Source organism: Cygnus olor, chromosome 9 (assembly GCF_009769625.2).
Source record: "Cygnus olor isolate bCygOlo1 chromosome 9, bCygOlo1.pri.v2, whole genome shotgun sequence".
In the NCBI taxonomy this organism is placed as follows: Eukaryota; Metazoa; Chordata; class Aves; order Anseriformes; family Anatidae; genus Cygnus; species Cygnus olor.
In genome coordinates this window covers 13,185,174-13,207,757 of record NC_049177.1, presented here as the reverse complement: position 1 = coordinate 13,207,757, position 22,584 = coordinate 13,185,174, and the positions used below count along the sequence as shown (strand labels likewise).

At 39.4% G+C, this 22,584-nt stretch overlaps 1 protein-coding gene across 4 annotated transcripts in view; it reads left to right on the top strand.

The window, feature by feature from the left end:
- Window positions 1-22,584, top strand: part of LOC121074895 (glypican-5-like) — a 427,275-nt gene that overhangs the window by 189,945 nt on the left and 214,746 nt on the right. Inside the window, exons 7-8 of one of the 4 annotated variants that reach the window (XM_040567529.1) lie at window positions 9,949-10,022; window positions 10,167-10,298. The exons of the other annotated variants lie outside the window; for them this stretch is intronic. Of the exons in view, the coding sequence (XP_040423463.1) occupies window positions 9,949-10,022; window positions 10,167-10,255 (163 nt within the window). The 3' untranslated portion in view covers window positions 10,256-10,298. Of the gene's footprint in view, window positions 1-9,948; window positions 10,023-10,166; window positions 10,299-22,584 lie in introns of those variants that run through there. 4 annotated transcript variants of the gene reach the window in all.

Here is a 22,584-nt window from a genome sequence, read left to right as displayed (position 1 = left end):
GCTGGGGACATGCAGAAAAGTTTCTGGCCTGAAATGGGTAGCAAGGTGGGAAAAAGCAGGGAAGAGACTAATGACCCCTGTTATTTTGAATTAAAAAACAACCAGCAAAAGAAAACCAAAACCAACCTCTCAACCCTGAAATAGATGTTTGTATTAACATATTCCATAGGCAAATTAGGGGGGAAAAAGTTTAAATTTGTATGTTGAACCAGACTGCAACATGTATATATTTATCAGTTATGTCACAGTATTGATCATGCTAGGAGACTCTCTGGACAGCCTGCACCGCCAGTCGTGCTATACAGCAGCACAGACACGGCACCTGCTAGCTGGCAAATTTTTCTCCTGTCATCAACTGTTTGACAGGCTGGACATGTCATGAGTTTTGCCCATACAAGAAATAAATCTCCTGCCCTGGTGATGCCTGAAGATGCATTTCTCTCTGCTCTTTCTCCCAGGAGACTAGGAGATTGAGTATCAGCAGTAGTAAATAGTACTGAACTCAAAATAGAGCCTTATTCTTAACTCTGTATCAGAAAGTAGATCTCTTCCAGTTAATCTGGCGCATCTCACATGAACCAGTCAGGGTTACTCGGGATGTGAAAATGGCAAAAAGCACAGTTCCTCTTTCCTAACTGCTTTCTTTCATTTCGTAATACTGTCTGAAAGCTGAGTGATATTTATGCTGCACACTAATTGGCTTTCAGGCTCTTCAGGAAAAATAAATTCAACCTTTAAAAACAATTTGACACATGCATGCCATCTGTAACAATATGAAAATTCTGCTCAGAAATGGGGATCATACATGCAATTAGTAAAGAGGGTACTTGAGGTCTATCAGAGGATCTAATAAACAGGATTCTCACTGTAGTTTGTTGTTATAATACTCTGGATTGGGTTTTATCATGTTTAAAGCAGTGCATTAACAGGCAAAATGAAGTTTGAACTGCCAGTAAGTACACAATAAAAGAGCTTGGTTGTTTGCATTGGTTTTAGAATATGCCTTTGGCCTGCTCTTCAGATGGACAGTGGAACAAAGCTTCGCTAGGAGTCCTCTAGCGTCACTCTCAGGGCTCTGAAGACAAATATAACATCTTTCCCTAAATTGCTCTCTTGAGTAATTTGGTCTTGGAACAAGATTCCATGTAAGAAATAGTCTGCGAGGCTAATACATGGTCTGAGTACAGAAGGTGTGCAGAGAAGATGAGGTTACCACAGGAGAACTGAAAAGAACTATTTTGTGAAATAAAGCAAGCTTGGAGAAAAGTGCCTGGAAAATCTCAATACCATGTCAGAGAACGAGAGGAGAGGAGAAATTGACGCTGTAAGCTATTTATTATATGCTGCCATTCACCTAAGATCTCTGGAAGGGCTAAAGGGTTGAATAGCTGAATTACTCATTGTGAATAATTCATTCTGATGCATGTGGATGCCCCATCCCTGGAGGTGTCCAAGACCAACTTGGATGAGGCCCTGGGCAACCTGATCTAGTGGGTGGCATCCCTGCCTATGACAGGGGGTTGGAACTGGGTGATCTTTAAGGTTCCTTCCCACCCGAGCCGTTCTGTGATTCTCTGATTTTCTTAAGACTGTTCCAGTAGCAGTCGATGGAAAGATGTAAAATATGAAGTCCTCATAGTTTTCTTTTAATGGCAAAATAAGGATTTCAGGAGGGTGTGATCATTAAACTCACTACATAACAAAATCTGGAGAAACAAATGAAACTAAGAGTAGAATCCATGTATAAGCAAATGAGTGTGATACTTAGAGGAAGAATCAATGCATTGAAAGTCTTTAGAAGGAGATAACAAGCACGTAGACATGATAGATTGCTATAGCTGCTTAGATTTTGGATAGATACTTGATAGGTCCTTCACACAAGACTGGTAAAGATGAATATGAGGGTAGGAAATAGCTTACAGTGGAAGGAGGTCACCAGTGGTATCACACAGGGATTTGTGCTGGAGCCTGTGCTGTTCATCTGTCATAAGAGACCTGTGGAGAGTAGCAAATACCGAGGTTACAGTACATGCTGGCGACACTGAATTATACGGGGTAGTGGAGACAAGGGCCAACTGTGGTTAATTTTGGGAGGAACTTTTGACGTGGAATAACTAGGCAATGAAACAACATACAAAATTCAATGGGGGCAAATGTAAAGTGATTGATGTGGGAAGAACAATCCAAATGTTAAGTGCGGAACAGTGGGTGCTGAGGTGGCTCTCACTGCTCCAGGCACACAGTTTGTGTGCCGTTCTTCTGTCTACTGGGCTCCTAGGGACATAGCCCAATGGTAAAGGTACAGAGGGAGCACTGAGGACGATGAAGGCATGAATTCCTGTATGAGTAACTGTAGATGCTTTAACCTGATGCAGAAGGTGCAATAGGGGGAATGTGACAGGGAATTCAGCTCATAGAAGAGCAAGCTGTAAAATGACTAAGTATATACGAGGCAACCAGGTGCCATGTCCAAGCTTCTTTGTCTAGGAGCAAAATTTTAGACAAAATATTTTCTCTGGTGACCTTTAGGCAGCTGCTCCCACAGACTTCTTTTCTGTAGCAGCTGAACTGCAAGAACCTGCCTCTCCCCAGGAATATCTCTTCAGCTAAGTTAAGTGCCACATTGAATCCCTGTCTGTGTTCTCTCTGGACATGATAGTTAAACTGGATTTGCTGATCTCAGATCTCAGCCTCACAAATGGCAGACTAGCACAGACAGTACCCAAGGATTTTCCTTAAACCTGATCTTGAGATATTCTGTTGTCAGATTTACATCTGTGCACAAAACGTGGGTCCCCCTTCAGAATCCCTTTTTGTGAAGTCTGGGCTGCCATAGAGGAGCTTTAACAGACTGTTCTTTCTCTGCTACTAGTGAAGGGAAAGGAGATGTGGCCTTGCTGGCACGCTTTTGGGGTGTGCTTATGAGTAACAGATGAGTAATCCTGATATGGAAATAGTGCTTTAGGAGAACAGTGGGTTGTGAGTACTATATTAAAGTTAGATTGTCATTCGCTATTTCCATCTGTCTGTCTACCTACTTATCTTTCAAAGCTTCTATTTCAAGAGAGATGAATAATAAACAGATAAGCAGTGATCTGTTCACAGAAGAAATAAAACATAGTGAGTGTAGCTGGTGTTCATTATACCCTGCCCTAGACACTGCATGCTCCTTGCCCATGGCTCTGCCATTCACTCTCAGAAAGAGGCTCATTGCAATCTGAAAGCTATCAAGTGCAGTGCATGCCGTTCATGCTTCAAGGCTGGAGTGTGAAAATTGCCTGGGGGCATGTTCAGCAGCCACAGCACTTGCCTTTTAGATGTCAGCAAGGGCGTCACCCTTATTTGTCAGCTGGGCTTAATGTGTGGGATTGTGAAGCAAAGGCAATGTCGTGGCATTGCTCTGCATCCTCTGAGCTCTGCTGGAAGGTGCCTTCTCAGGGCAGTCCCCAAAGACATGTTCTACGGTTACTGTCACATAAGTGGACACATACCTTTAGCATGACCACTTCAAAGACACTCATGTCATGTGAACCATGTGTTGGGATCTCAGGATTTTTGAAGGTCAAGAGGTCTGCTCGTGACTTGTGTTAGAGTACAGCTGGCTGTGTTTGGGCACTGTCCCACAGGGAAAAAGACGCAAAAACCTTTTACTCTGCTCCTATATAAAGTGTTATTTTACAAGTTGAAATTCAGAAGTTGACAGATGCTAGTGAGAACTGGAAGATTGCTGCTACCATTTCAGATCTTTCCTTTTAAGGAACAAGTGCTTGCAATTACTTTGATATACTCTAAAATGCACATACCATCTCTATTGTGACATTCCCATAAAGTGTCTTGAGTCTTATAGAAGGAAAAGTGAGCGGGTAAGGAAGAAGAAAATTAAATGATTGGCTTCATTAGCTGTAGTGGATGCTTGGGATCTCTGTAATAAAGCCCCTTTCATTCAAGGGTTGAAATATGCTTTTAGACTCTATCTCCAGTGCACAAAAGGCACAGACGTTCAGAGAGAAAGGGATAGTGCTGATAACTTAATGACAACACCATCAGTACTCTGGAGATTTTACTTCAGATTAGCTCTGGTGTTTCCCTGGGGAGTGAACACTACCAGCATCTTTGAAGTGTATCCTTAGTTTCATTGCAAGAGAATCTGGAGTGGAGACAGTCAGAAGTTTAGTTGAAAAGTGCCAATGTAATCAATATTTAACATATTAATGTAGACCCACCAGGTAGTCAACTGGACCACCTGCATTTGAAGTTTGGGGTCTGAAACCTTAATTGCCTCAAATAATAAGTACTTAAATGTAATGAGCATGTATATAAATAAGTTTGTTAAAAATTATATAAGTACAGTATATTGTGAATTTATGGTGACAGTTTTGGTAGGGCGCTGTCCCTAACAGGTTGTGTAGTCCTTCAGAGCTGGCAGGCTCTGGGCTGGCTCACAGGCTTGCTGTTTTCCAAAGGATTAAGCAGAAATGTTCCATCCCAGTGCTGAGCCAGCCTGACCAGGCTTGATGTGTGAGCCCTAATGAGATCTCAGCAGGTATTGACATGGCTGCAGGTGGTAACCTGAATCCAGGCTGCTTTTGCTGCTATATTTCCCATTTACAAAAAAAAAAAAAAAAAAAAAAGGAACAGTGTCTACCTTCAGATAAGTCTTCATGGTGAAAAAAGCAAGCTTTCAAAAGTTTGGCAGAGAATTGTTGCTCAGAAGAAGCAAAGATGAATCATGACTGTGGTGTGCAGCAGCTTTTTATGTCCAAGGGGCATGACACTTCTAGGTCAGTGAGACATTTTATAGGTTATGATAGCATAGTAGATAAGTAATTTGTTCTAGGGGTTATTGCTACTTCATGCCTACCTGTGGAACTGGTTGGAAGTTTCTGTAACATTAATTGGTTTAAGAAAGGGATGTTACTATTTTTTAATCTTTATTTATTGTTTTGAGTGACAGGATTGCTAGTGGCTTCAAGATTTTTTTTTGTCTTCCAGACTCCTTTTCAAGTCACGTTATTACTTTTTGCTCACACAAATACAAAGTAAGAGGTGGTCAATTTAACAGGAGTTTGGGCTAGTCAGTATTGGCAGAATACTTTTAAAAACTAGGGAGTTAAAAGTGTGTGAGATGAAGAGTAGATTTTACAAAGTGTTGATGGTTTTTAAATGTGTCAATAAATCTAAGAATTCTCTCATATTTTTAGCAGTCTCAAGTCAAAAACTGGTTTGAGTAGCCATAACAGGGAATTTCGAGAGAAGCAGAGAGTGGCTGTAGTGATTATTGTGGCATACTGATCCATACTGCTTTTGTGAAATGACTTCAGTAAGGTCATGAAGAAATATTAGATTGTGTCAAGAAGAAGTGAACGTTCCTGCATTTTTTTTTTGGCTTGCCACAGTCATCAAAATATTCCCAAATGGAATGCTGCCATAAATCCTGATGGTTATTCAGTGTCTCATCATGTTCTGACTAGTTCTTCCAAAATATTTTGGAACTAATCTTTCTGGTTCTAAATCTGATATCTTGGGATATTCTTCTCTTGGGGGGGGAAGTCTGTGTTCCTGTAAGAACAGAATTGGGTATGTCTTAAAGAGTCAAACTTTGCTTCAGACCAGAATATCAGTTACATTAATTGCATTTTAAATAAGAGTTCACTGTTAAGTTTTCACTGTTAGTGAACTTTAAGGCTGTTTCTAGTGTTTTCTGTACATTACACAAAGAGTAAAAAAAAAAAAAAAAAAAAGTGGTAATTTTTGTTTAGATTCTAAATGAGAGGACAAATAAACCTGAAAAGCTTACTCCTCTTCCAGGTTTTTGCGTCTACGTATTTGAAACAACTACATTTGGAACACAGCCATCATTTCTGTGGCTAGAAATGTGTGCTTATAGTACAACGTTTAATAAGTTGACGTGAGCTTGGTTTCTCATTTTTCCAAATATGCCTTATGTTTGTAGTGCTGTGAGGAGTTAAAAGACAATAACAATGTTCTTATCACTGAAGTCTGCAGCTTCAAAATGTAGTACTGTGAGTTATGGAGATGAGGGACTGCCTTTACAGTAACAGCTTTTCAGTTTGGAATCACTTTCTCTGGAAATTTCAGATGTAACGTTGGGGGGGGGTTGAAAATGGGTTTTTAACTGGGTTACTGAGAAGGAGGTTTTGTGACACCCAGTAGGAAACCGCACTTCTCATTCCTTCTTTCCTTCTGTCTCTTTCTTGTTTTTCTTGGAACTGTGCATTAAGCAAAGGGATTAGGGGACACCTCTCCACAGGCTTGAGCAGACTGTGTCATGGGTTGGTATACTCTCGGAGCCTGTGCAGACTGGCTGAGAAATGAAGTAGCAAATTACTGACTTCCTTTTCTCAAAGTGTTTTCCTTTAGAGACTTTCAGTTTTTATGAGTTTAGCACTTTCTGTCCCTTTTCTCATTTCCTTAGGCTCTAGCAAGCAGCCATCTGGATATGGAAAACAGAGATAATCATTTAGCCTTAGCACACTTAAAAAGGGTTCAGCTTCTGTTATTCTTGTGCCATCAGAGTAAACAGTTTCTCATTACTGTAAGTTGCAAAACCCTGTATCTTTATGCAGTGTTCTGCAATTTGTAGGTTATTTTCCAAGACGTGTTCTGGTGTCTTTTTTTTTTTCCTTGGTTTTAAAGAATTCTGTAGAATACAGCAAATCCACTGTGTTGGAAGAGACCATTTAAGACATAAATTTGCCTGAGCTCAACCTTCCGAATGATGTAGAGCTTTGAAATGCTTTGAATGGCAAGTTGTGTGTCCTCATATGAGGAGAGAGTATTATAGTTCATTTTTTGCCATGCAAACACGTAAATATTTTAATAAAACTGCTGATTACCTCTTGCACGGCCCCAGTCAGCCATAGGCAACAGTCAGTAGCTACCCTCATGCCCAAATTCATCATATGGCCAGGGAATCCCAGTTCGGAGACTTTCTACTTGCTGACAGCAGTTAACAAGCAAGTTGTACTAGGACAAGAATAACAACAACAGCAAAAGCCTTGAGGCTGAAGATTTAGGAAGAGGACAAGCTGCAACTGATCACAGTGCAGAACAGGAGCAGATAGAGACCTCTTTGCACAATCTCAGACCACAAAATACAATGTTTGCCCAGTTGCATTTCATATCCTTTTAATGACCGATGAAATACAGGCAGTTTGTCCTAGGCAGGTTATGGTGAATACTTGGAAGAACTGAGGAAACCAGAGATGAAGATAGCTCAATCTTTTTGCTATTCAGGTCAAATTTAGGTCTAATGTTAGCCAACTGTCTACATGACTAAAGCATTTTGGTGAACTGAATTTGAATTTGACCCATGTTCTTTTAATGCCTGTCTTGTCGAAAGAAATAGCAGCTGTTCTGAGAATATTTGTGTGCAATTTGTATGCTTTTAAAGACTCTGTTTAGATGTACAGGTGTGTGATGTATTTAAGGATAGAATGTGATAATTTGCTATTGGTAAAGCTTGTCCTTCAGGGTGAGGAAGCAAAAATCTGAAGTCTGGCTAGTTGTATGAAAACACTCACTTTCTCTGGGCCATTTGAAGGGATCTTGCATTCTGTTACCCAAATTATTCTCTTCCCTGCTCATGAAGGCGAATCAATTAAAAAGCAACAAAGTACAACACTGGGCCCTGTTCTCCCCAGTTCACTTTTTTTAAATGGAAAAATAAATCCTGCAGTTTTGGTCACTGAAAATTGGACATCCTGCAGAAGTAAGGGCAGAAGGATTTCATCTATAAACTGTTCACGCTTCTGTTATAAACATACATACTTTATCTACTCTACAAAATATATCCATATGAACTTTTATCCATTAATCTGAGTATCTGACTTGGATGCAGAAACTGACTCTGTATGCCATGCAGTGGTAGACTGCAAGGATACAAAACAAGGAGGTAGGAAGAGCTGTAAGGAAGTCATTCAAATAGGGTAGGTAGGGGTACGTGGAGGTCAGGTGTGTGTAAGAAAAGGTGAGGTAACGGAGTAGTGTTTAATCCAGAGATGCTGGAAAGAAAACAGCTGAGGGGGTGCTGAGCTGGCTGGAGTAATCCTCACAGAGAAGTGCTGTTCTAGAGCTTCCCCCATCAGGCAGCAAAGGCCAGTCTGTCAGCTCTGACTCAAGGCGAAGGTACCAAGGCTTCATTTGCTTCTGTGGAACTCCTCTGGGTCCATGCCCTATTGCTGAGAAGAGAGCTGCTAGAGTCTGGGATCACTTATAAAAGATGGAAAAGCCAGCACATTTTATATGCTGATTCTATCCTCCTTGGCTTTATATTTGGGAACGTTTTGCAAATTACAGTACAGTCCCGTTAATTACAAATGTCATTAGAACCATAGATTCATTCAGCTGGGAAGGGAGCTCAGGAGGTATCTGGTCCAACCTCCTGCTCAAAGCAGGAGCATCTGTGATATCAGACCAGCTTCCTTTGAGCTTTATCCAGTCTTGTCTCGAAAACCGCCAGTGATGAAGAGTGCATGAACACCCTGGGAGACTTGCTCCACATTTTGACTGTCCTTGTGGTGAAAAAATGTTTACAGTTAGAGTATCTCATTATGAATTTTGTCAGTTGGGTTCTTCTTGCACTATAGAGTGTTTATGAACCTGAAGTGTTTGAAGGTCATAGAGACAGCAAGCTAACAAGTGACAGTGCTTATCAGACTTTCTTAATAGCTGTCATGCACTGGGAGATGCAGCAACCTGCACTACTTTCTATTTTTACAAGGTGAGAGACTTCACTGTTGGTGGAAAGAAACAATTATATTTCAAACACAGAACATTATGCATAGTACGAGATTAGAACTGTGCCTTACCCCTAGTTGGCTTACCTGAAGGTAAGACAGGAATAGTGCTACCACAGAGGAGCGTACTAGTTAGGATGCTCACAAAGCAAAATCTATTTAACTAAGAAAACGTGGGAATACTAGGAAATAAACGTCTGCATAAGTAGTTAATATTTGTCCTTTTTATTTCTAATAGGAGTAAATTCAATTTCAGTTCAGCTAGAGAGGATTTCCTAAAAATACGTTAGCCAGTTTTTAGTTATGAACAGAAAATACGTTCCAAATGAATTCATAATATATTGTGAAAATGAAAGCTGTTTCATTACATTTCACCAGTACTGGCCAATGCAAAAATAATTGGCTAACATTGAATGTTTTCTATCTATATAATCCATATCAAGTGATGTCTTATGAAAAAGAAGCACACAAATTCAACTAACAAGCTCTGTTAAATCTGCTCGAGTTATTAAAATACCATATAATAATGCTCAAATTCTTTTTCTTCTGCAATGTCACAGAAACCAACATAGTAAACTCGCTTATATCCATTATTTATTGCCAGAAGGGATGTCACTGAAACATCTCCTAGGGGGTTATGGGAATATACATATGCATAAAGGAATGTCTTCCATGGTGATTTAAGATTAGTGCTATGTAGGATCCTGTGGTTAGGTCTCTCTTCTTCTAAGTTCTGACTCTATGAAAATCATAAGCTGTTGCATCTTTAATCGTGTGGGGCAGGAGACAGACTGTCTTTCTAACAATAAGCAGACATTATAGTGTTAAATATCAGAAAACTCAATAGCCATGTTAGTCTTGCTCTGACTAAAACACAGAGTATCGAAAAAATAGAATCAGGAAGACTGCTTCCTACTTGTAATATTGTACCTAATGAATTTCAGTGCTATAAATGCTTTTTGAATTGCTGGACAACTGGAAAGGAAGGTTGTCCCAAAAACTGTTATAGATGATCAGTCCTCTCCAACTGTTGAGACGATTACTTAAGTTTCACATTGATTACTGCAGTAGTTACTTTTCTCCACAAGCTGGGGAGACATACTTGCTTCTTCAATCAAGGCCATTTCTAATACTGCACAGGAGTAATCTGCCTGACAGAGGCTTTCAGCTTCTATTTCATTCTGTTCAGTCAGAAGAATACCTGTTATGCTTTTGGGACAACCTGCAATGCTGTGTTGAAGATTCAGGATTCACAGCTGAAAAGTAAGTGGCCATGAGATACCTGATGTGTGTCACATCACTACTTGTGAGTAAGGTACCTCCTCTGCTTAAGAAGAGCTACCAAGATAAAATATGTTGTACAGACAATGCACTGGTAGTGAGACCTGATGCCTTTTGAATTTTAAGGAAAAATTCTGAAAAATCAAGGATTGCTTCACAACTCTGATACTGCAGCCAGTGGTGGTAGCTTTCTGAGTCCCGATTGTGCTGTGTGAGTATGCATGCAGTGTGGATGTGAGCAACAACGCACTTAAAGTATAGGCTGGATTGAAACTGTGTGCTGGAAACAGATATTGTTTTATATACTACATAGGTGTATATATGTATATGTACACAATCGTTCTCCTTACACTATTAAAAGATACTTTTACAAGCATCCACAATTAATTTTAGTTGCAAGCCCTTCCTCCTTTTCCCGTTCCTTGTGCAATCCAGCCACCAGAGGGAGGGAATGATTGCATGCATGCCCATATACATCTGCAGCATTATGGAGAAGCTTCTGGTGATGCTTCAGTGTATTTATGTAAAGGTTTTCTGTAAAGTCGTAGAGGAAATGAGGAAAGAAGTGTTTCCTCCTGAGTTGTATGACTTCTGGAAATTATTGGTTGAGTTTGGAAATATGAACTGTTTCCGTTGTTAGGGGGAAAGATTTATTATTGTTTTCAGAAACTTAAAAATTTTCTTTATGGTTTTGACCAGAAATCATGTTTTCTGTTGAGGACTTCTACTCGCAATGTAGACTATTTCACTACCTTCTCCCCTCACTGCACATTTTCTAAAAATTCAAGGCATGTCTTCACCATGACCCACACTGAAAAACTACATAAAGAAAAGTGACAGAAGTCTGTGATGTTTGTACATGATAGTTGCCTGATGGATAACTGTGGTGGATCATATGGCTGGATGTGATCAGTAATGATCTTTATTTTAAACTGGTATGCATATACTTAAAAGACTTGTCTTCGTTTTAGTATAGTTTTTGTGATGATGGAGGAAACACAGTTTTTCTCCTGGAAACTTAATAGACTGATCCCAGTATAGAGATTTCTTTAAATGTAATTATGTGCTAGTTTGTTGAAAGAAAATTTAACACTAAAAAAATAGTAAAACATTAAATTACCCAGAACTGACTACAGATGCAAAGTTAGTGTGTCATGAAGCAAGTTTGGTGTTCAGGTACAGACATAAGAAAGAAAGCCAGTTGCAAGCATCATGTAAGTTTTCATGTGGCACAAAAAGACCACTAGAAAAAAAAATGACATCAGTAACTGCTCACCCAAGGTCTTTTTCTGTGGCTTGACAGAATGACTGGGTTGCTGTGGAGTCTAGTGACAGACTGTGCTACTTCACTCAGTCCACGTGTGCCTGGTGGGCAGCAGACCATTCGGTAGGTTTATTTAGTAACCTTCAGAACTTTTTCAGTCACCCCTCAAGTCCTTGTCCACTTTCAGCATCTACAACATCCTTTTGCTAAGATGACTTTTTTCTTATGAAGTCCTTTGTGGTGTTCATGAATATTTGGGGGTTCATTTTCCATAGTAGGCATTTTATCCTTTTAATAGGACAGAAATATGTTTTAGAAGGGGTATCCAGCTTTAGGTGTCAGACTTCTACTTATATATGTATCTATACAGCTTCTTAAGCACGGGGATGGATGTTCAAGAACACAGGACAAGTCATTTGAGGTTGTAACCATTCTCTTGGAAGATTACAACTTCTAGGTACAGTAAGTGATGTATTGTTAAGTTCACTTCAAGTTAGTGTGGTTACATGAGTTTTCATGTTGAATAGAATATGTACTTAAGAGATTTGTTAATTTTGTCACTGTTGGAGGAAACTGCTTGGAAAGAAGAAATAGCTGGGTGTATTAAAGAATCTGCTATACAAATTGTAATGTTCTGGGTAACTTTTAGACAGTGATTTTATTGACAGGTGTAAGGAAAATACTAGCAGGTACGCTGAAGCTTTTTTACACTATTTCAAGAAGAAATTGGAGATGTAAAAGTAACAATTAAAAAATTACAGTAGGAGGTCAATTTCCTCACTCTTCCTTACAAGTCCTGTGTGCCTGCAGTGATGAAAACAGCATTTATAGACTGTCTACAATATGATGAGGTGAATGGAAAAAACACATTCAATTCTCTGGAATTTGGAGCAGGCCTGTAGGAATGAGTGGTTTTTTAATACAGCTTATCAAACAAAATAGACTGTTAGTGAAAACTTTTTTCAAATCAAAACTTCTTTCAAGTGAAATCTTTTCCAAACAGAAATTAATCATCTTGAGCAAAGTTTTGCTAGGATTAAAAACTATAGATGCTTAAAAGAAAGTAGGAAATGTGAAAAAAGAAATGTGGAAATGCGAAAAATCTCTACTTGATAGCTAAGCTGCTGCCAGCCCACTTGATACGTTCCCTTTGAGGATACAAATTACTGTCATGCTCTGTAATAGCTCATAGCCCTCCTCTCACCTTGGTGCCTTGTTCAAATACCCCATTAGCTTTTAGTCACAGCAAATGATACTGTTTTTCACACGCTACTGTTCTGTTCTTGCCAAGCCTTTCTGCATACAGCTTGTGGTACTTGCATTTCACACTCTTGGCTCGGCACACTGTTTCAGTGAGAGCATGACAGTTGCAAGCTGGGTGAACTCCTAGCGGCTGGTAGAACTGCAATCTATGTGTACCCGTGCTTCACTGGTGAACTAAATGGGATATATTAAATACAGATACTTTGCGGTTTGGTCCAAGTTCCGTGGTGCTTAGAACAATCTTGCTGTGAATTGTCATTAAGGTAAATTAGGCCTTCGTGTTGTTTTTATTTGTGTTACAGGTCCTTTGTTTCCAAAGGGTGGGTTAGAAATCTTTTTTGGATGCTCTCCAAACCTGAATGTCAAAGAAACAAAATCATCTCCTTTTTACTATATTTCCTTAATTATACTTCCTCTGTATGTTTGGGAGTAGGATGCTAGCAAAATATCTTAGGTGTAGTAAAATGTGCCTATGACTGAACGGATTCAGTCACAGCCAACTTCTCAGACAAATTGCTGTAGCAAGGTAGGATGGAATCCAGAATTAGAGCTCAAGTCAGGACAGGGTTTTTTTCTTGTATTGAAATGTTTTTCACTGAAAGGTGTTGATTCATCAAAATGAAAAAAAGGTCTGGGTTCCGGCTTGGAAGGCTGATGAGTCACCCAGATCCCCAAGGAACTGTTAGACTGTGGGGAATTTCTCTCTCTCTCATTGAACCGGCTGTATGAATAAGCAATAAAATAGGTAATCTGACAAAGAAAGGAGAAAAGAGGCTGAGTTGTGTAGCTCTGTGGCTAGGGTACTCAGCTGCAATTCAGCTGCAATGTGGGCAGCTTGGGTATAAACATCAGCTTTAATAAATGAGTGTGTAGAGTAGAATTGTGTTACTCTCCTATGTGAAAGATTTGGGATTTTCTCAACAGAAGACAGGTAAACTTTAGAAATGATCTCTTTTTTTTTTTTCTTTTTTTTTTTCCCAGAATAAGAAAACTATTTGGTAACTATTTCTAGTCCAGAAATTGACTTCCTAATAAAATACCGTTATCCGAGCGTGTTTGTTGACTATGGTAGTATTCAGAGCCACGCCATCTCATGTCTTGCTGTTAGAGGCAGATTTGCTTATAAGATGCAGATCAGATGAATAGACACAAAGACAGTTTGGCAAACATTTAATGCTTAAAAAGAAGTTTCATTTAAACATTGTTTATTCTACAACCTCTCCATTTTACTGACTAAAAAAAGTCTTGCTGTTTCTTTCCTTGCCCACTGTGTACTTTTCGCTGACATTTGTTATGATTTTTAAAAACCAGATGATGTACTGTGTTCTGAGAGCAGTCAGTTTAAATGCAAATATTCCCATGCAGCTACAAGAAAGAACCTTATGGAGTTAAGAAACTAAGAAAATTAGCTCTGATGGAAGAGTAGTAAGAAAACTTGAAATATGCTCTTTCCAATTCCATCGGATTAGGCCAGTACCTCCAGGTAATTTACGTATAGTATTTGATCCACTGTAATTTTGTGGGTATGCCTTCTCCATAGCACTCAGACTCTACAGCCAACCCTTCGCTAGTTTCTGCTTTTACCACAGTGCTTCTGAAAACAGGGTTGAATCTGAAGCTTGTAATTCAGAGATTTGCATGGCAAATACTGCATATCATGGACAAGGGCAAATCTTACTGTGCTGTAGTGTAATGCTATGTAACAGCGTGTTGGAGCACCTCCATGGTGCAGAAACCCTTCCAAGAGCCTCTTTGGCCAAGTTGTACCTTCATAGGTCTCCTTGGGAAGAGAACTCAAACGTACAGCAAAGTGCAGGATTGGAGCCCACGTTAGCAGAAAACACAGGGCATGTGTCAAAGTGTCACCTTGCTCCAAAACTCTGAGTTTACAGCCAGAAAGAGAGGTACAGGGAACGTGAAGGAGGTTTTGATAACCTCTGAAGTAAAGTTGCTGAGAAATGTCAGTAATCTGCTGTTGCTGGTATTTTGGGATTTAGGAGTCAAATACTACTCTTAGTACAAAGTATAGGGGAGCTGCCAGGACTCTGCAGAGGTGTGGGCTGTGCTGTTATTGCTGCTGTTGCTGTCACAGAGACAGAGTTGCAACAAGCCAGACTTTCTGTAGGGGAATGAATGCCTTTATGTTTTAGGGATTTTTGCTATCTAGTGCAATAATGCCAAAACTGCAGCTCTCCTGAAATATTAAGAGTGGAAACAACACAGGCTCCAGGTACAACAAAGCCACCTCTTACATGGAGGAGATTTCTCTTCATGAAAATCTTTGCGGAGATCTTAGAAGCTTAAAATGTAAGTTCTGTTTTGGTTTTGCATGACTACTCATAATCTCCAGTTGCTTCAGAGGGAGGGGACTGCCTTCTGTCCTGCCCTAGTGGTATTCATCACTGACAGGATGGGGAGTATTTCAATGAAAAACCCCACATTCCCTTGGCAAAGCACCATGTTTCTGTTGGGCAGGCTCCTTTTGAATCCTTTCCAGCTGCGAATTCAGCAAAGAGCATTCCTGTGAGGAAGGGTTTGTCGGACGAGTGTTTACACCTGGTGTGTCATCTGCAGTGTAGCAGGTACTGCTGCCTAATGCCCATATGCCAGTGCTGTCTCCGCCGTGCTAGAATTGCCATTGGGTATCTAAAAATGCAGAGCTGACTGATGAAAATAAATTTTTAAAAACTTGTGCTGTATTAATTTAAACTCTCTGTGGAACTAATGGAGCTTCTACTCATCAAAACCACTCGAAGAACTCTTTGACTGATTCTGTAGAGCTAGACTGTCTTAAAATTTTCATCCTGAAGATAAAGGACTATTCAAGTGATTTATTTATTTTATTATATATTTTACATTTAATAAGCAGGCTTTTGCACCTGAGAATTCAGGTTTAATTACAAACTGCATTGGTCTATAGCTATGCTTTAATCTCTTCCTTCTTAATTCTTGGAACTTCATCTAATAATGTAATCTCTTGAGGTCCTTTGTTATTCTTTTGTCAGCAGCGAGTCACGTACAGAAAGCTTTACCAATATATTTCAAAATAAAATAGTGTTCTTTTAAATGGCAGGTAAGGGGCTATGCATTAAGTGGCTTTTAGAAAACCGTACTGATTTAGGTCGTTGGCATGATTGTTTTAGTTCACAGCAGAAATTTTAAGGGAAAAATTACTCCTCCACATTTGAGAAGTAAAATTTGTGAACTCAACAACTGAGTTATTAGGGTAGTAGAGTAGACTAATGTGCAAAGTAGCACATATTAAGAAACGTTTTTGGAATAGGGATCGTTTTACATTATTTCCATATTTTTACTATTGCTTTTGGACCTGGTCAGGCTGGGAACAGCAGATGTGTTGAAGGGAATTTAGGTGCTCCCATGCAGTTTGAAGTTGGTGGAAGGTAGTAGTAGAACTCAGTAAAAAGCCAGATTGTTTACTGAATTTGTTACCATGCTCCTATGGTTTAGTTCCTGCTGGCAAAAGCCAGATTAGCTGTATGACTTGCTCAGTGTATATAGGATAAGGGACAACTGCACCCCTAAAATGTTTTTATTCTACATAGAGAAGCCAAAATAAAGCAATTTCACAGAGATAGATAACCAAGATACAGTATTTTAAACAATGCATTTGAAGTCATGATGAATGTCTGCAGCAAAACTGGCAAAAGACCATCTCTGTAGATTGCTAATCTCCTTCCCTAGCTTAGTTCTATATTATTTATTGGGTATCGTAGCAAAAAGTTGGATGTCTTCTAACATTCAGTTTAGTTTATTTTAATCTTAAAGCATATTTGGGCAACTGCCCGTGAAGTTCTCATCAGAATGTATGCTGAATACGGTGGGCTGCAAACAAAGACTGGACTGAGAACTACTGTGTGTTTGTTTCCATGTCTCTGACCCAATCTTTAGAGAATTGGTACTAAGCTTCTCTCAGCCCCCTGGGGATCATGTTGCTTGCCTCGGAGGCACTCAGTAGCCATGTCACAAGCCATGTCCATCAACTTGCTACGTGTGTCTGAAATGCATCACCTATCGTGTGATGAGTTACACAGATCATGAAAAGGAATTTAAAGTGAAGAAAAAATACAAAGAAGGTAGCAGTGTAATTGAAATAAAGACAGAAGACAAGGTGAGATGTTTATTTATATCCAAATTATCTTACTAGTTTCAAAGGTACTTCCTCTGTAAGGTTATAACTTGTAGCCTATTTAAGTAGAAGGGTACTAAATCAGATAGGCTTACTTTGCTGCCAGAGAGCTCAGTTGATGAAATGTTTCTGGTTTGCTGATGCACAAAACAGAGTAAGAAAGCTTCCCCAGATTGATCCCTAGGTGGCCTTCCTTACAGTTCTCCCCGTTGCTGTAGTTTCCTTTTCTCTGGCAGCAATTGACTGTGGTGTCACCTATATGGTCATTAGCCCACCAGGACAGACATGCAGAAAACTACAGCTGCTAAAGTGCTGAAAAGCCATTGGTGCAGCTGTTTGAACTGACCCTGGTTCAGCGTTGGAGTGTGCTGGTTTTACAAGCACTTGAGTGCATGAACTGACAAGTGTGTTTTGGGACCACTTGTATTTCTTTTTTGCTAGTCATTACACTTGTTTATTAAAAGTTATGATCAGCACAAGCAACAACATATAACTTGGGTGAGCAGCCTGCATCACGAGCTGTCCATCACAACATTAATGCTCAAATAACTTTCTAGATACTCAGAGGTTTGGACCTCAGCAACAGAAATTGAGGTAACTCAGAAAACAACTTAAGAAAAGAATTCTACAATAATCAGGTAATTGTGATAAATAATACTAACTATGTGAGCATTTAGAAAGTTATTTAGCTGCTATTAGAATACGTATGTTGCTGGGTATTACTAGAATTGAAATGCTGAATTAAACATTTTGTAACCTTTCAATAACTTATGGCAGAACTAGCAAAACTCATGCTTGCACACCCAGAAGTTAAATGTGAATTGAATTAGGTTAAACAGAATAGTAAACTAAGGAAAAGAGAAATCATTGCAATGTATTTCTACACATATACTGAATTATTTATATATATATATATATATATATACACACACACAAATCAAGCAAGTTCTTTGGAAAATGAACTATCTTGAGAATTCCAAGTGCATTGATTTAGTCAGATTTATGGAATTGCCACACACTGAGATTTGGCAAAGGACCACAACCAACTTCTTGCCTACAAAGAACTGCTGATTGCAAGCAGATTTGGAACATGAAGAGATTTCTTTCTAATAGATGTTTTTCAGTTGCATCCTCACAGGCTGATGTGAATTATTTACAGAATCAATAGAAGTTCTCTATATAAGGGCCTGCATTAGGTAATAGGACTTGATCCAGATGAAAAATAAAACCATATTCATTTTCTGTAATGACAGTTCATGTGTGTGGCTTCTAAGTATTTAAAGAAAATTCTGTGATGTGCGAATCCGTGCTTTTTAACTAAAATTGCTCACATTGTATCAATAGGTCATTTTTACAGACAGCTTTTCTGTGTGACAGAACTAATAGCACCAAATAAGGCATTGCATTTGTAGAGGATAAAGGGTTTAAGTAACTTGTGTGACTGTTTATAAGATGGAGCAGGAGTGTGAAATTACATTGATAGCTGTTAACAATGAAAACAGAGCTTCTGTTATGCAGTGCTGATAATGCCCTGCTATTGGAACTAAATGATGTGACTCTGTACAAGTTACTTTCTTAATAGACACAAGATTAGACTGCTGTTGAAACCATTGTGTCCATGTGTTGACTTAGCTGATGACGGCAGTTTAGGTTCCAGCTCAGCAAAATGCGTAAACCTGTGCTAAGGCTGTAGTTCTACCTGATGCCAAGCTAAAACAACATGCTAATCCAAACCTATCCACTGGTTTGAGGGTGCAGTTTGAGCTGCTCTAATGGCTACTGGCCACCAAAAGAAGGGCAATATCACCTCCACCCTCCCTTCCCACCCCACACCTGCCTATATATTCCTACCCTCTTCCTCCCTTGTTTTAGCTTTAATAGCTTTGCCAGTTGCACAATGAGTTGATTCAGACTAGGTGGAAAATTGGGAAGCAAGGGAGGCAGTGAGAGAGCATGCAGGAGGAACGGACATGCTTTCTTGCTGCGCTTAGGTGTTGTATCAGCTGTGTTGCAATGCCAAAGCATGCTTTCATTCTGCTGTGTTATTCTACTGGTATTGAAATGGCTTTCTTTAAGTCGTGGAGGTGAACCTTTTAGGGTATCACACAGGTTTGTAAGGCTCTGTTAGTGGCCGCATATTAAAAGACAATTTATCAACAAAATGCCATGGAAAAACAAGATTCATGGTCATTGGCCATACAATAAGAATGTGCAGGCCCTTCTTAGCTGATAGACCAACTGGATTTAAAGGGGTTTTGGATTTAAATTCTTTTAGATTCACACCAGTTGTTGCATCAGAATAAAAATAAAATGATCGTTTTATTAAAGTGAGTGGCATCATTTCTCAGTAGTTCACAGTACATAGTACCTGGGTTTGAAAACATGCTGAAAAATATTTGGCATAGTGGTCTCTCTGGCAGTCTTTGACCATCTGTGTTTTATTAGTGAAGGTTTAAAGTCACACCTTTGATAAATATCCCTGTTTTGTGTAGCAGAACATGCTCCCAGTACTAAGAAACTCAATTCAATACAGTTAGCAAAGCATCTCCATGGGGAGCATGGGAGAAGAGGGGTCACGAGCAACTGTGTTAGTGTTCTTGATTACGACAACTTGTAAGCAGAAGCACCCATAGTGTTAACTCTGTTTTCGGACAGATCCACATTGTAGTAGATTCAGGAAGTGCTGGACCTAGTGTACATATGCTCCACTAATGGTGTATCTGTGCACGGTAAACATGCTTCTCTGCGCTGGGCTGATTCTGCATGGAGGTATGTGCCTGCAGGGCATGTGTCTGTGCTGCATGTTTGTTCTGCAGGTATGTATAAGAATTCGTTTGTGAATGTTCACTGGGTGTTTTTTTGAGTTACAAGCATTCATCATGCAAGTGGGAAGATATTTCTATATGACGGATGTCAATTGTGTGGGCAGGAAAAGATATGGTAAAGAATGTTTTAAAAGTATGGTAGATTCATGTAAATGTCAAATGTCACAACACAAATGTTGTGTTCTGCAACAAATATTTAGTCTTCAGAGAAGATTTTGGTGGAATTTATTTTTCATTATCTTATGTACTATAATACCAGTTAAGTAGCAGCAAGTTTTCAATACAAGCTTGAGCTCGTGCAAATTACACAGATTTAGTGGAAGGCCTTTCTACAGTGTTTCTGAACTACAGCTTTTTGGGAGCAATTGTCCATCATGGTCTCTGTCACTTGAGCTGCTGCAACATCTGCTTTGGTCAGACTGCACCATCTCATAGCAGCAGAAAATGTGATTGTTTTTGCTCTGTGATCGCTGTTACATAATAGCGGTTTGTTTTGACAGATGTTTTGTTTTCCTGTCTGCTAAGTATTCAAAAATTTGTACTTTGCTACAAACTAATGATACAGAATACTTCATTTCAATAACCAGACATTAAGTGGTTCAAAAATTGAGCTCAGACTCTAAATTTTTACTTTAGCTTATTTTGACATTCTTTATAGTTCAAGAACAATAAAATCAAAGCTTTTTCTTCCTTTGCAACTCATCCTTCATAGACCTTTGAGTCAGAGTTCTAATTCTTTATGGAATTCTGGACTTCATCCAGTCCCATAATGAGAGTTTCCAAATTGCCTGCATCTGTTTGTAAACATTATTGTAATCTTGTGAGAAGTCTGTCTGGAGAATACCTTTTATTTCTTGGCCCTGAATCCACCAAAATTTATGCAACAAAAACTGCAAGACAGTTTGGTCAGGTCAGTATCAAAAGCAGTGATGAGACCTGTAGAACAGTTTATTAGGGAGGACAAACATAGCTGAATATATTCATACTGCCATCTGCTAACATACTGCCCTACTCGTCTAAAATCCCAAAACATTTTTAGAAGAAATCCAGTCACAATTTTGATTAATTAATTTTAACTGAAAAATGAAATGACACAATTGAAAAAGAAATGACTCAAAAAAAAAATTTCTTTTACATCAAATTATACTTCTGTACTGCTAATGCTGAAAAGAATAAAGTATGTGTCTTCCCTTTCCTTATCCTCCCTATGTGCGCACAGGACAGAACAAAGTTGCTAAAAGAATTTTTACTGGTCTGTAATTAGCTCAAAAATTCAGCAATGCTCTTGTGAATGTTTGTTGGTTAACAGTGAAGTAATTGTCTTGAGTTTGCCAGAAAGCCCATATAAGGTCTTATGTTTACTCCCATCCTGAGCTTTGTTGGGGAAGGTTAAAATTTGTTCTAAACAAAAGTAGCTCTCTGTGCTTCTTGTAGCTTGCGGTGTTGAATTGCTCAGTACTTTTTCCCAATCTGTGGCCAGGATTACGCAGGTTGGTACTAGAGCTTCCAGATGAGACATCTTCCACATTTGAAGCATTCAGATTTTAAAACAACAGCTGGAGTCAAAGACCAGGTTCTCAGCTGCTGAGATTTTCTGTTAGAATAATGTATTATCTGGGGAGAAAGTATGCAGCTGACACGGTATCACTATTTATGGGGCTGACTTCTGAAAGTCTAATCTTAAAAGCCGATTTCATCTCAACAGTTTGTTTCACTGTTAATTGCTTAACCTGCATTGTGTTCTGCAGCTACTACGTAGTCTGCTTTTTCATTGTCCCCACTTTCCTTGTTGCCATATTTATTTTGTGAAATATGGTGGAAGTGCTCTGTAATCATTCTCCAGAGATAACTTGGCTGTTAAAATTAAAAGAAAACAAGCAAATGAAAAGCCTTTAAGTATTGGTGGATCAGTGTTGTGTCACTACTGGTGTTTTGCTGTATTTGCAAATCAGTGTTACATCTGGTCAAACAAGCTGAAGGTGTCAGGGCTGGCACATTCAGTAGACATGTCTTTTAAAAACAGCATTCAAACATCCTGCTCATGTGAATGTGTAGTGTAAAAAATAAAAATCTTATTTACTAGCTGTTGCCAATACATTTGCATAAATACAGGTACATGTGAATACATACCTCTCATCTTAAGACTGTCAAATGGAGTAATTAAAGTAGTAATACAAGAAATGGAAGGACTGTGCCTAACAGTTAGGGGAAGAGATGTGTTCAGTCAAAAGCAAATGAGCCTGGGCAACAAACCAGCAGGTGGTGAACAACTGGTCTGACATGAAAGTGGATATAATAGAGCAAGCAGAGAACATGCAGCTCCTGTGACAGAAGCACCAACTCTGCTCAAGAAAGTGGTAAAGCTGGGAGGAAGGCGTCATACGTTAGCACTCCAGCAGTCTGTAATGAAGCTTGAGGGCTTGCAGGTATGCTTGGTGATTATCTGTGCAGGGGAAGCAAGAACAGAAAGTCCAGAGAGGCAGTCCAGAGAAGGACATAGACACTGAGGGCAAAACTCAGTGCCTAAGCCTGAGAGGTGAAGACATCCAGGGGACTGACCAGGAGAGCCTGCCTCAGGAGAGGAAGCAGAAAGAGTATGGCTAGGTTAGCTTAGTAGAGTGAAGGCACCGAGGGGTTGTGTTTGCTCTCTATAAATACCTTGCCACAGAGGGAGAAGAGTTATTTAAGTGGAAAAGATTGTTGGCAAAGGCATATAAGTGAGTGTAAACTGAGTACTGGTAAATTTAGCCTGTGAATTATCTGTAAACCCATCAGAGAACTGAGCTGCTGGAACAGTGTATCAATAGGAGTGGTGAGGGACAAATAAGCTATATTGTTTTATTATGAACCATTTTAAGCATGAAAAAGACTAGACCTTAGAGTTCAGGAGTTCAGTTTCAGTCCTGTGTCCTAGAAGTACCACTGGTATCTGAAAGAGCAGCTGCTCATCCACTGCTCTGGTGTCCTGCACAGGGAAGGTTTGGTTTTTGGGTACGGAGGAGGGATGTATGGCAGAACCTGCCAGGGTCTTGCAGGCCATCGCTA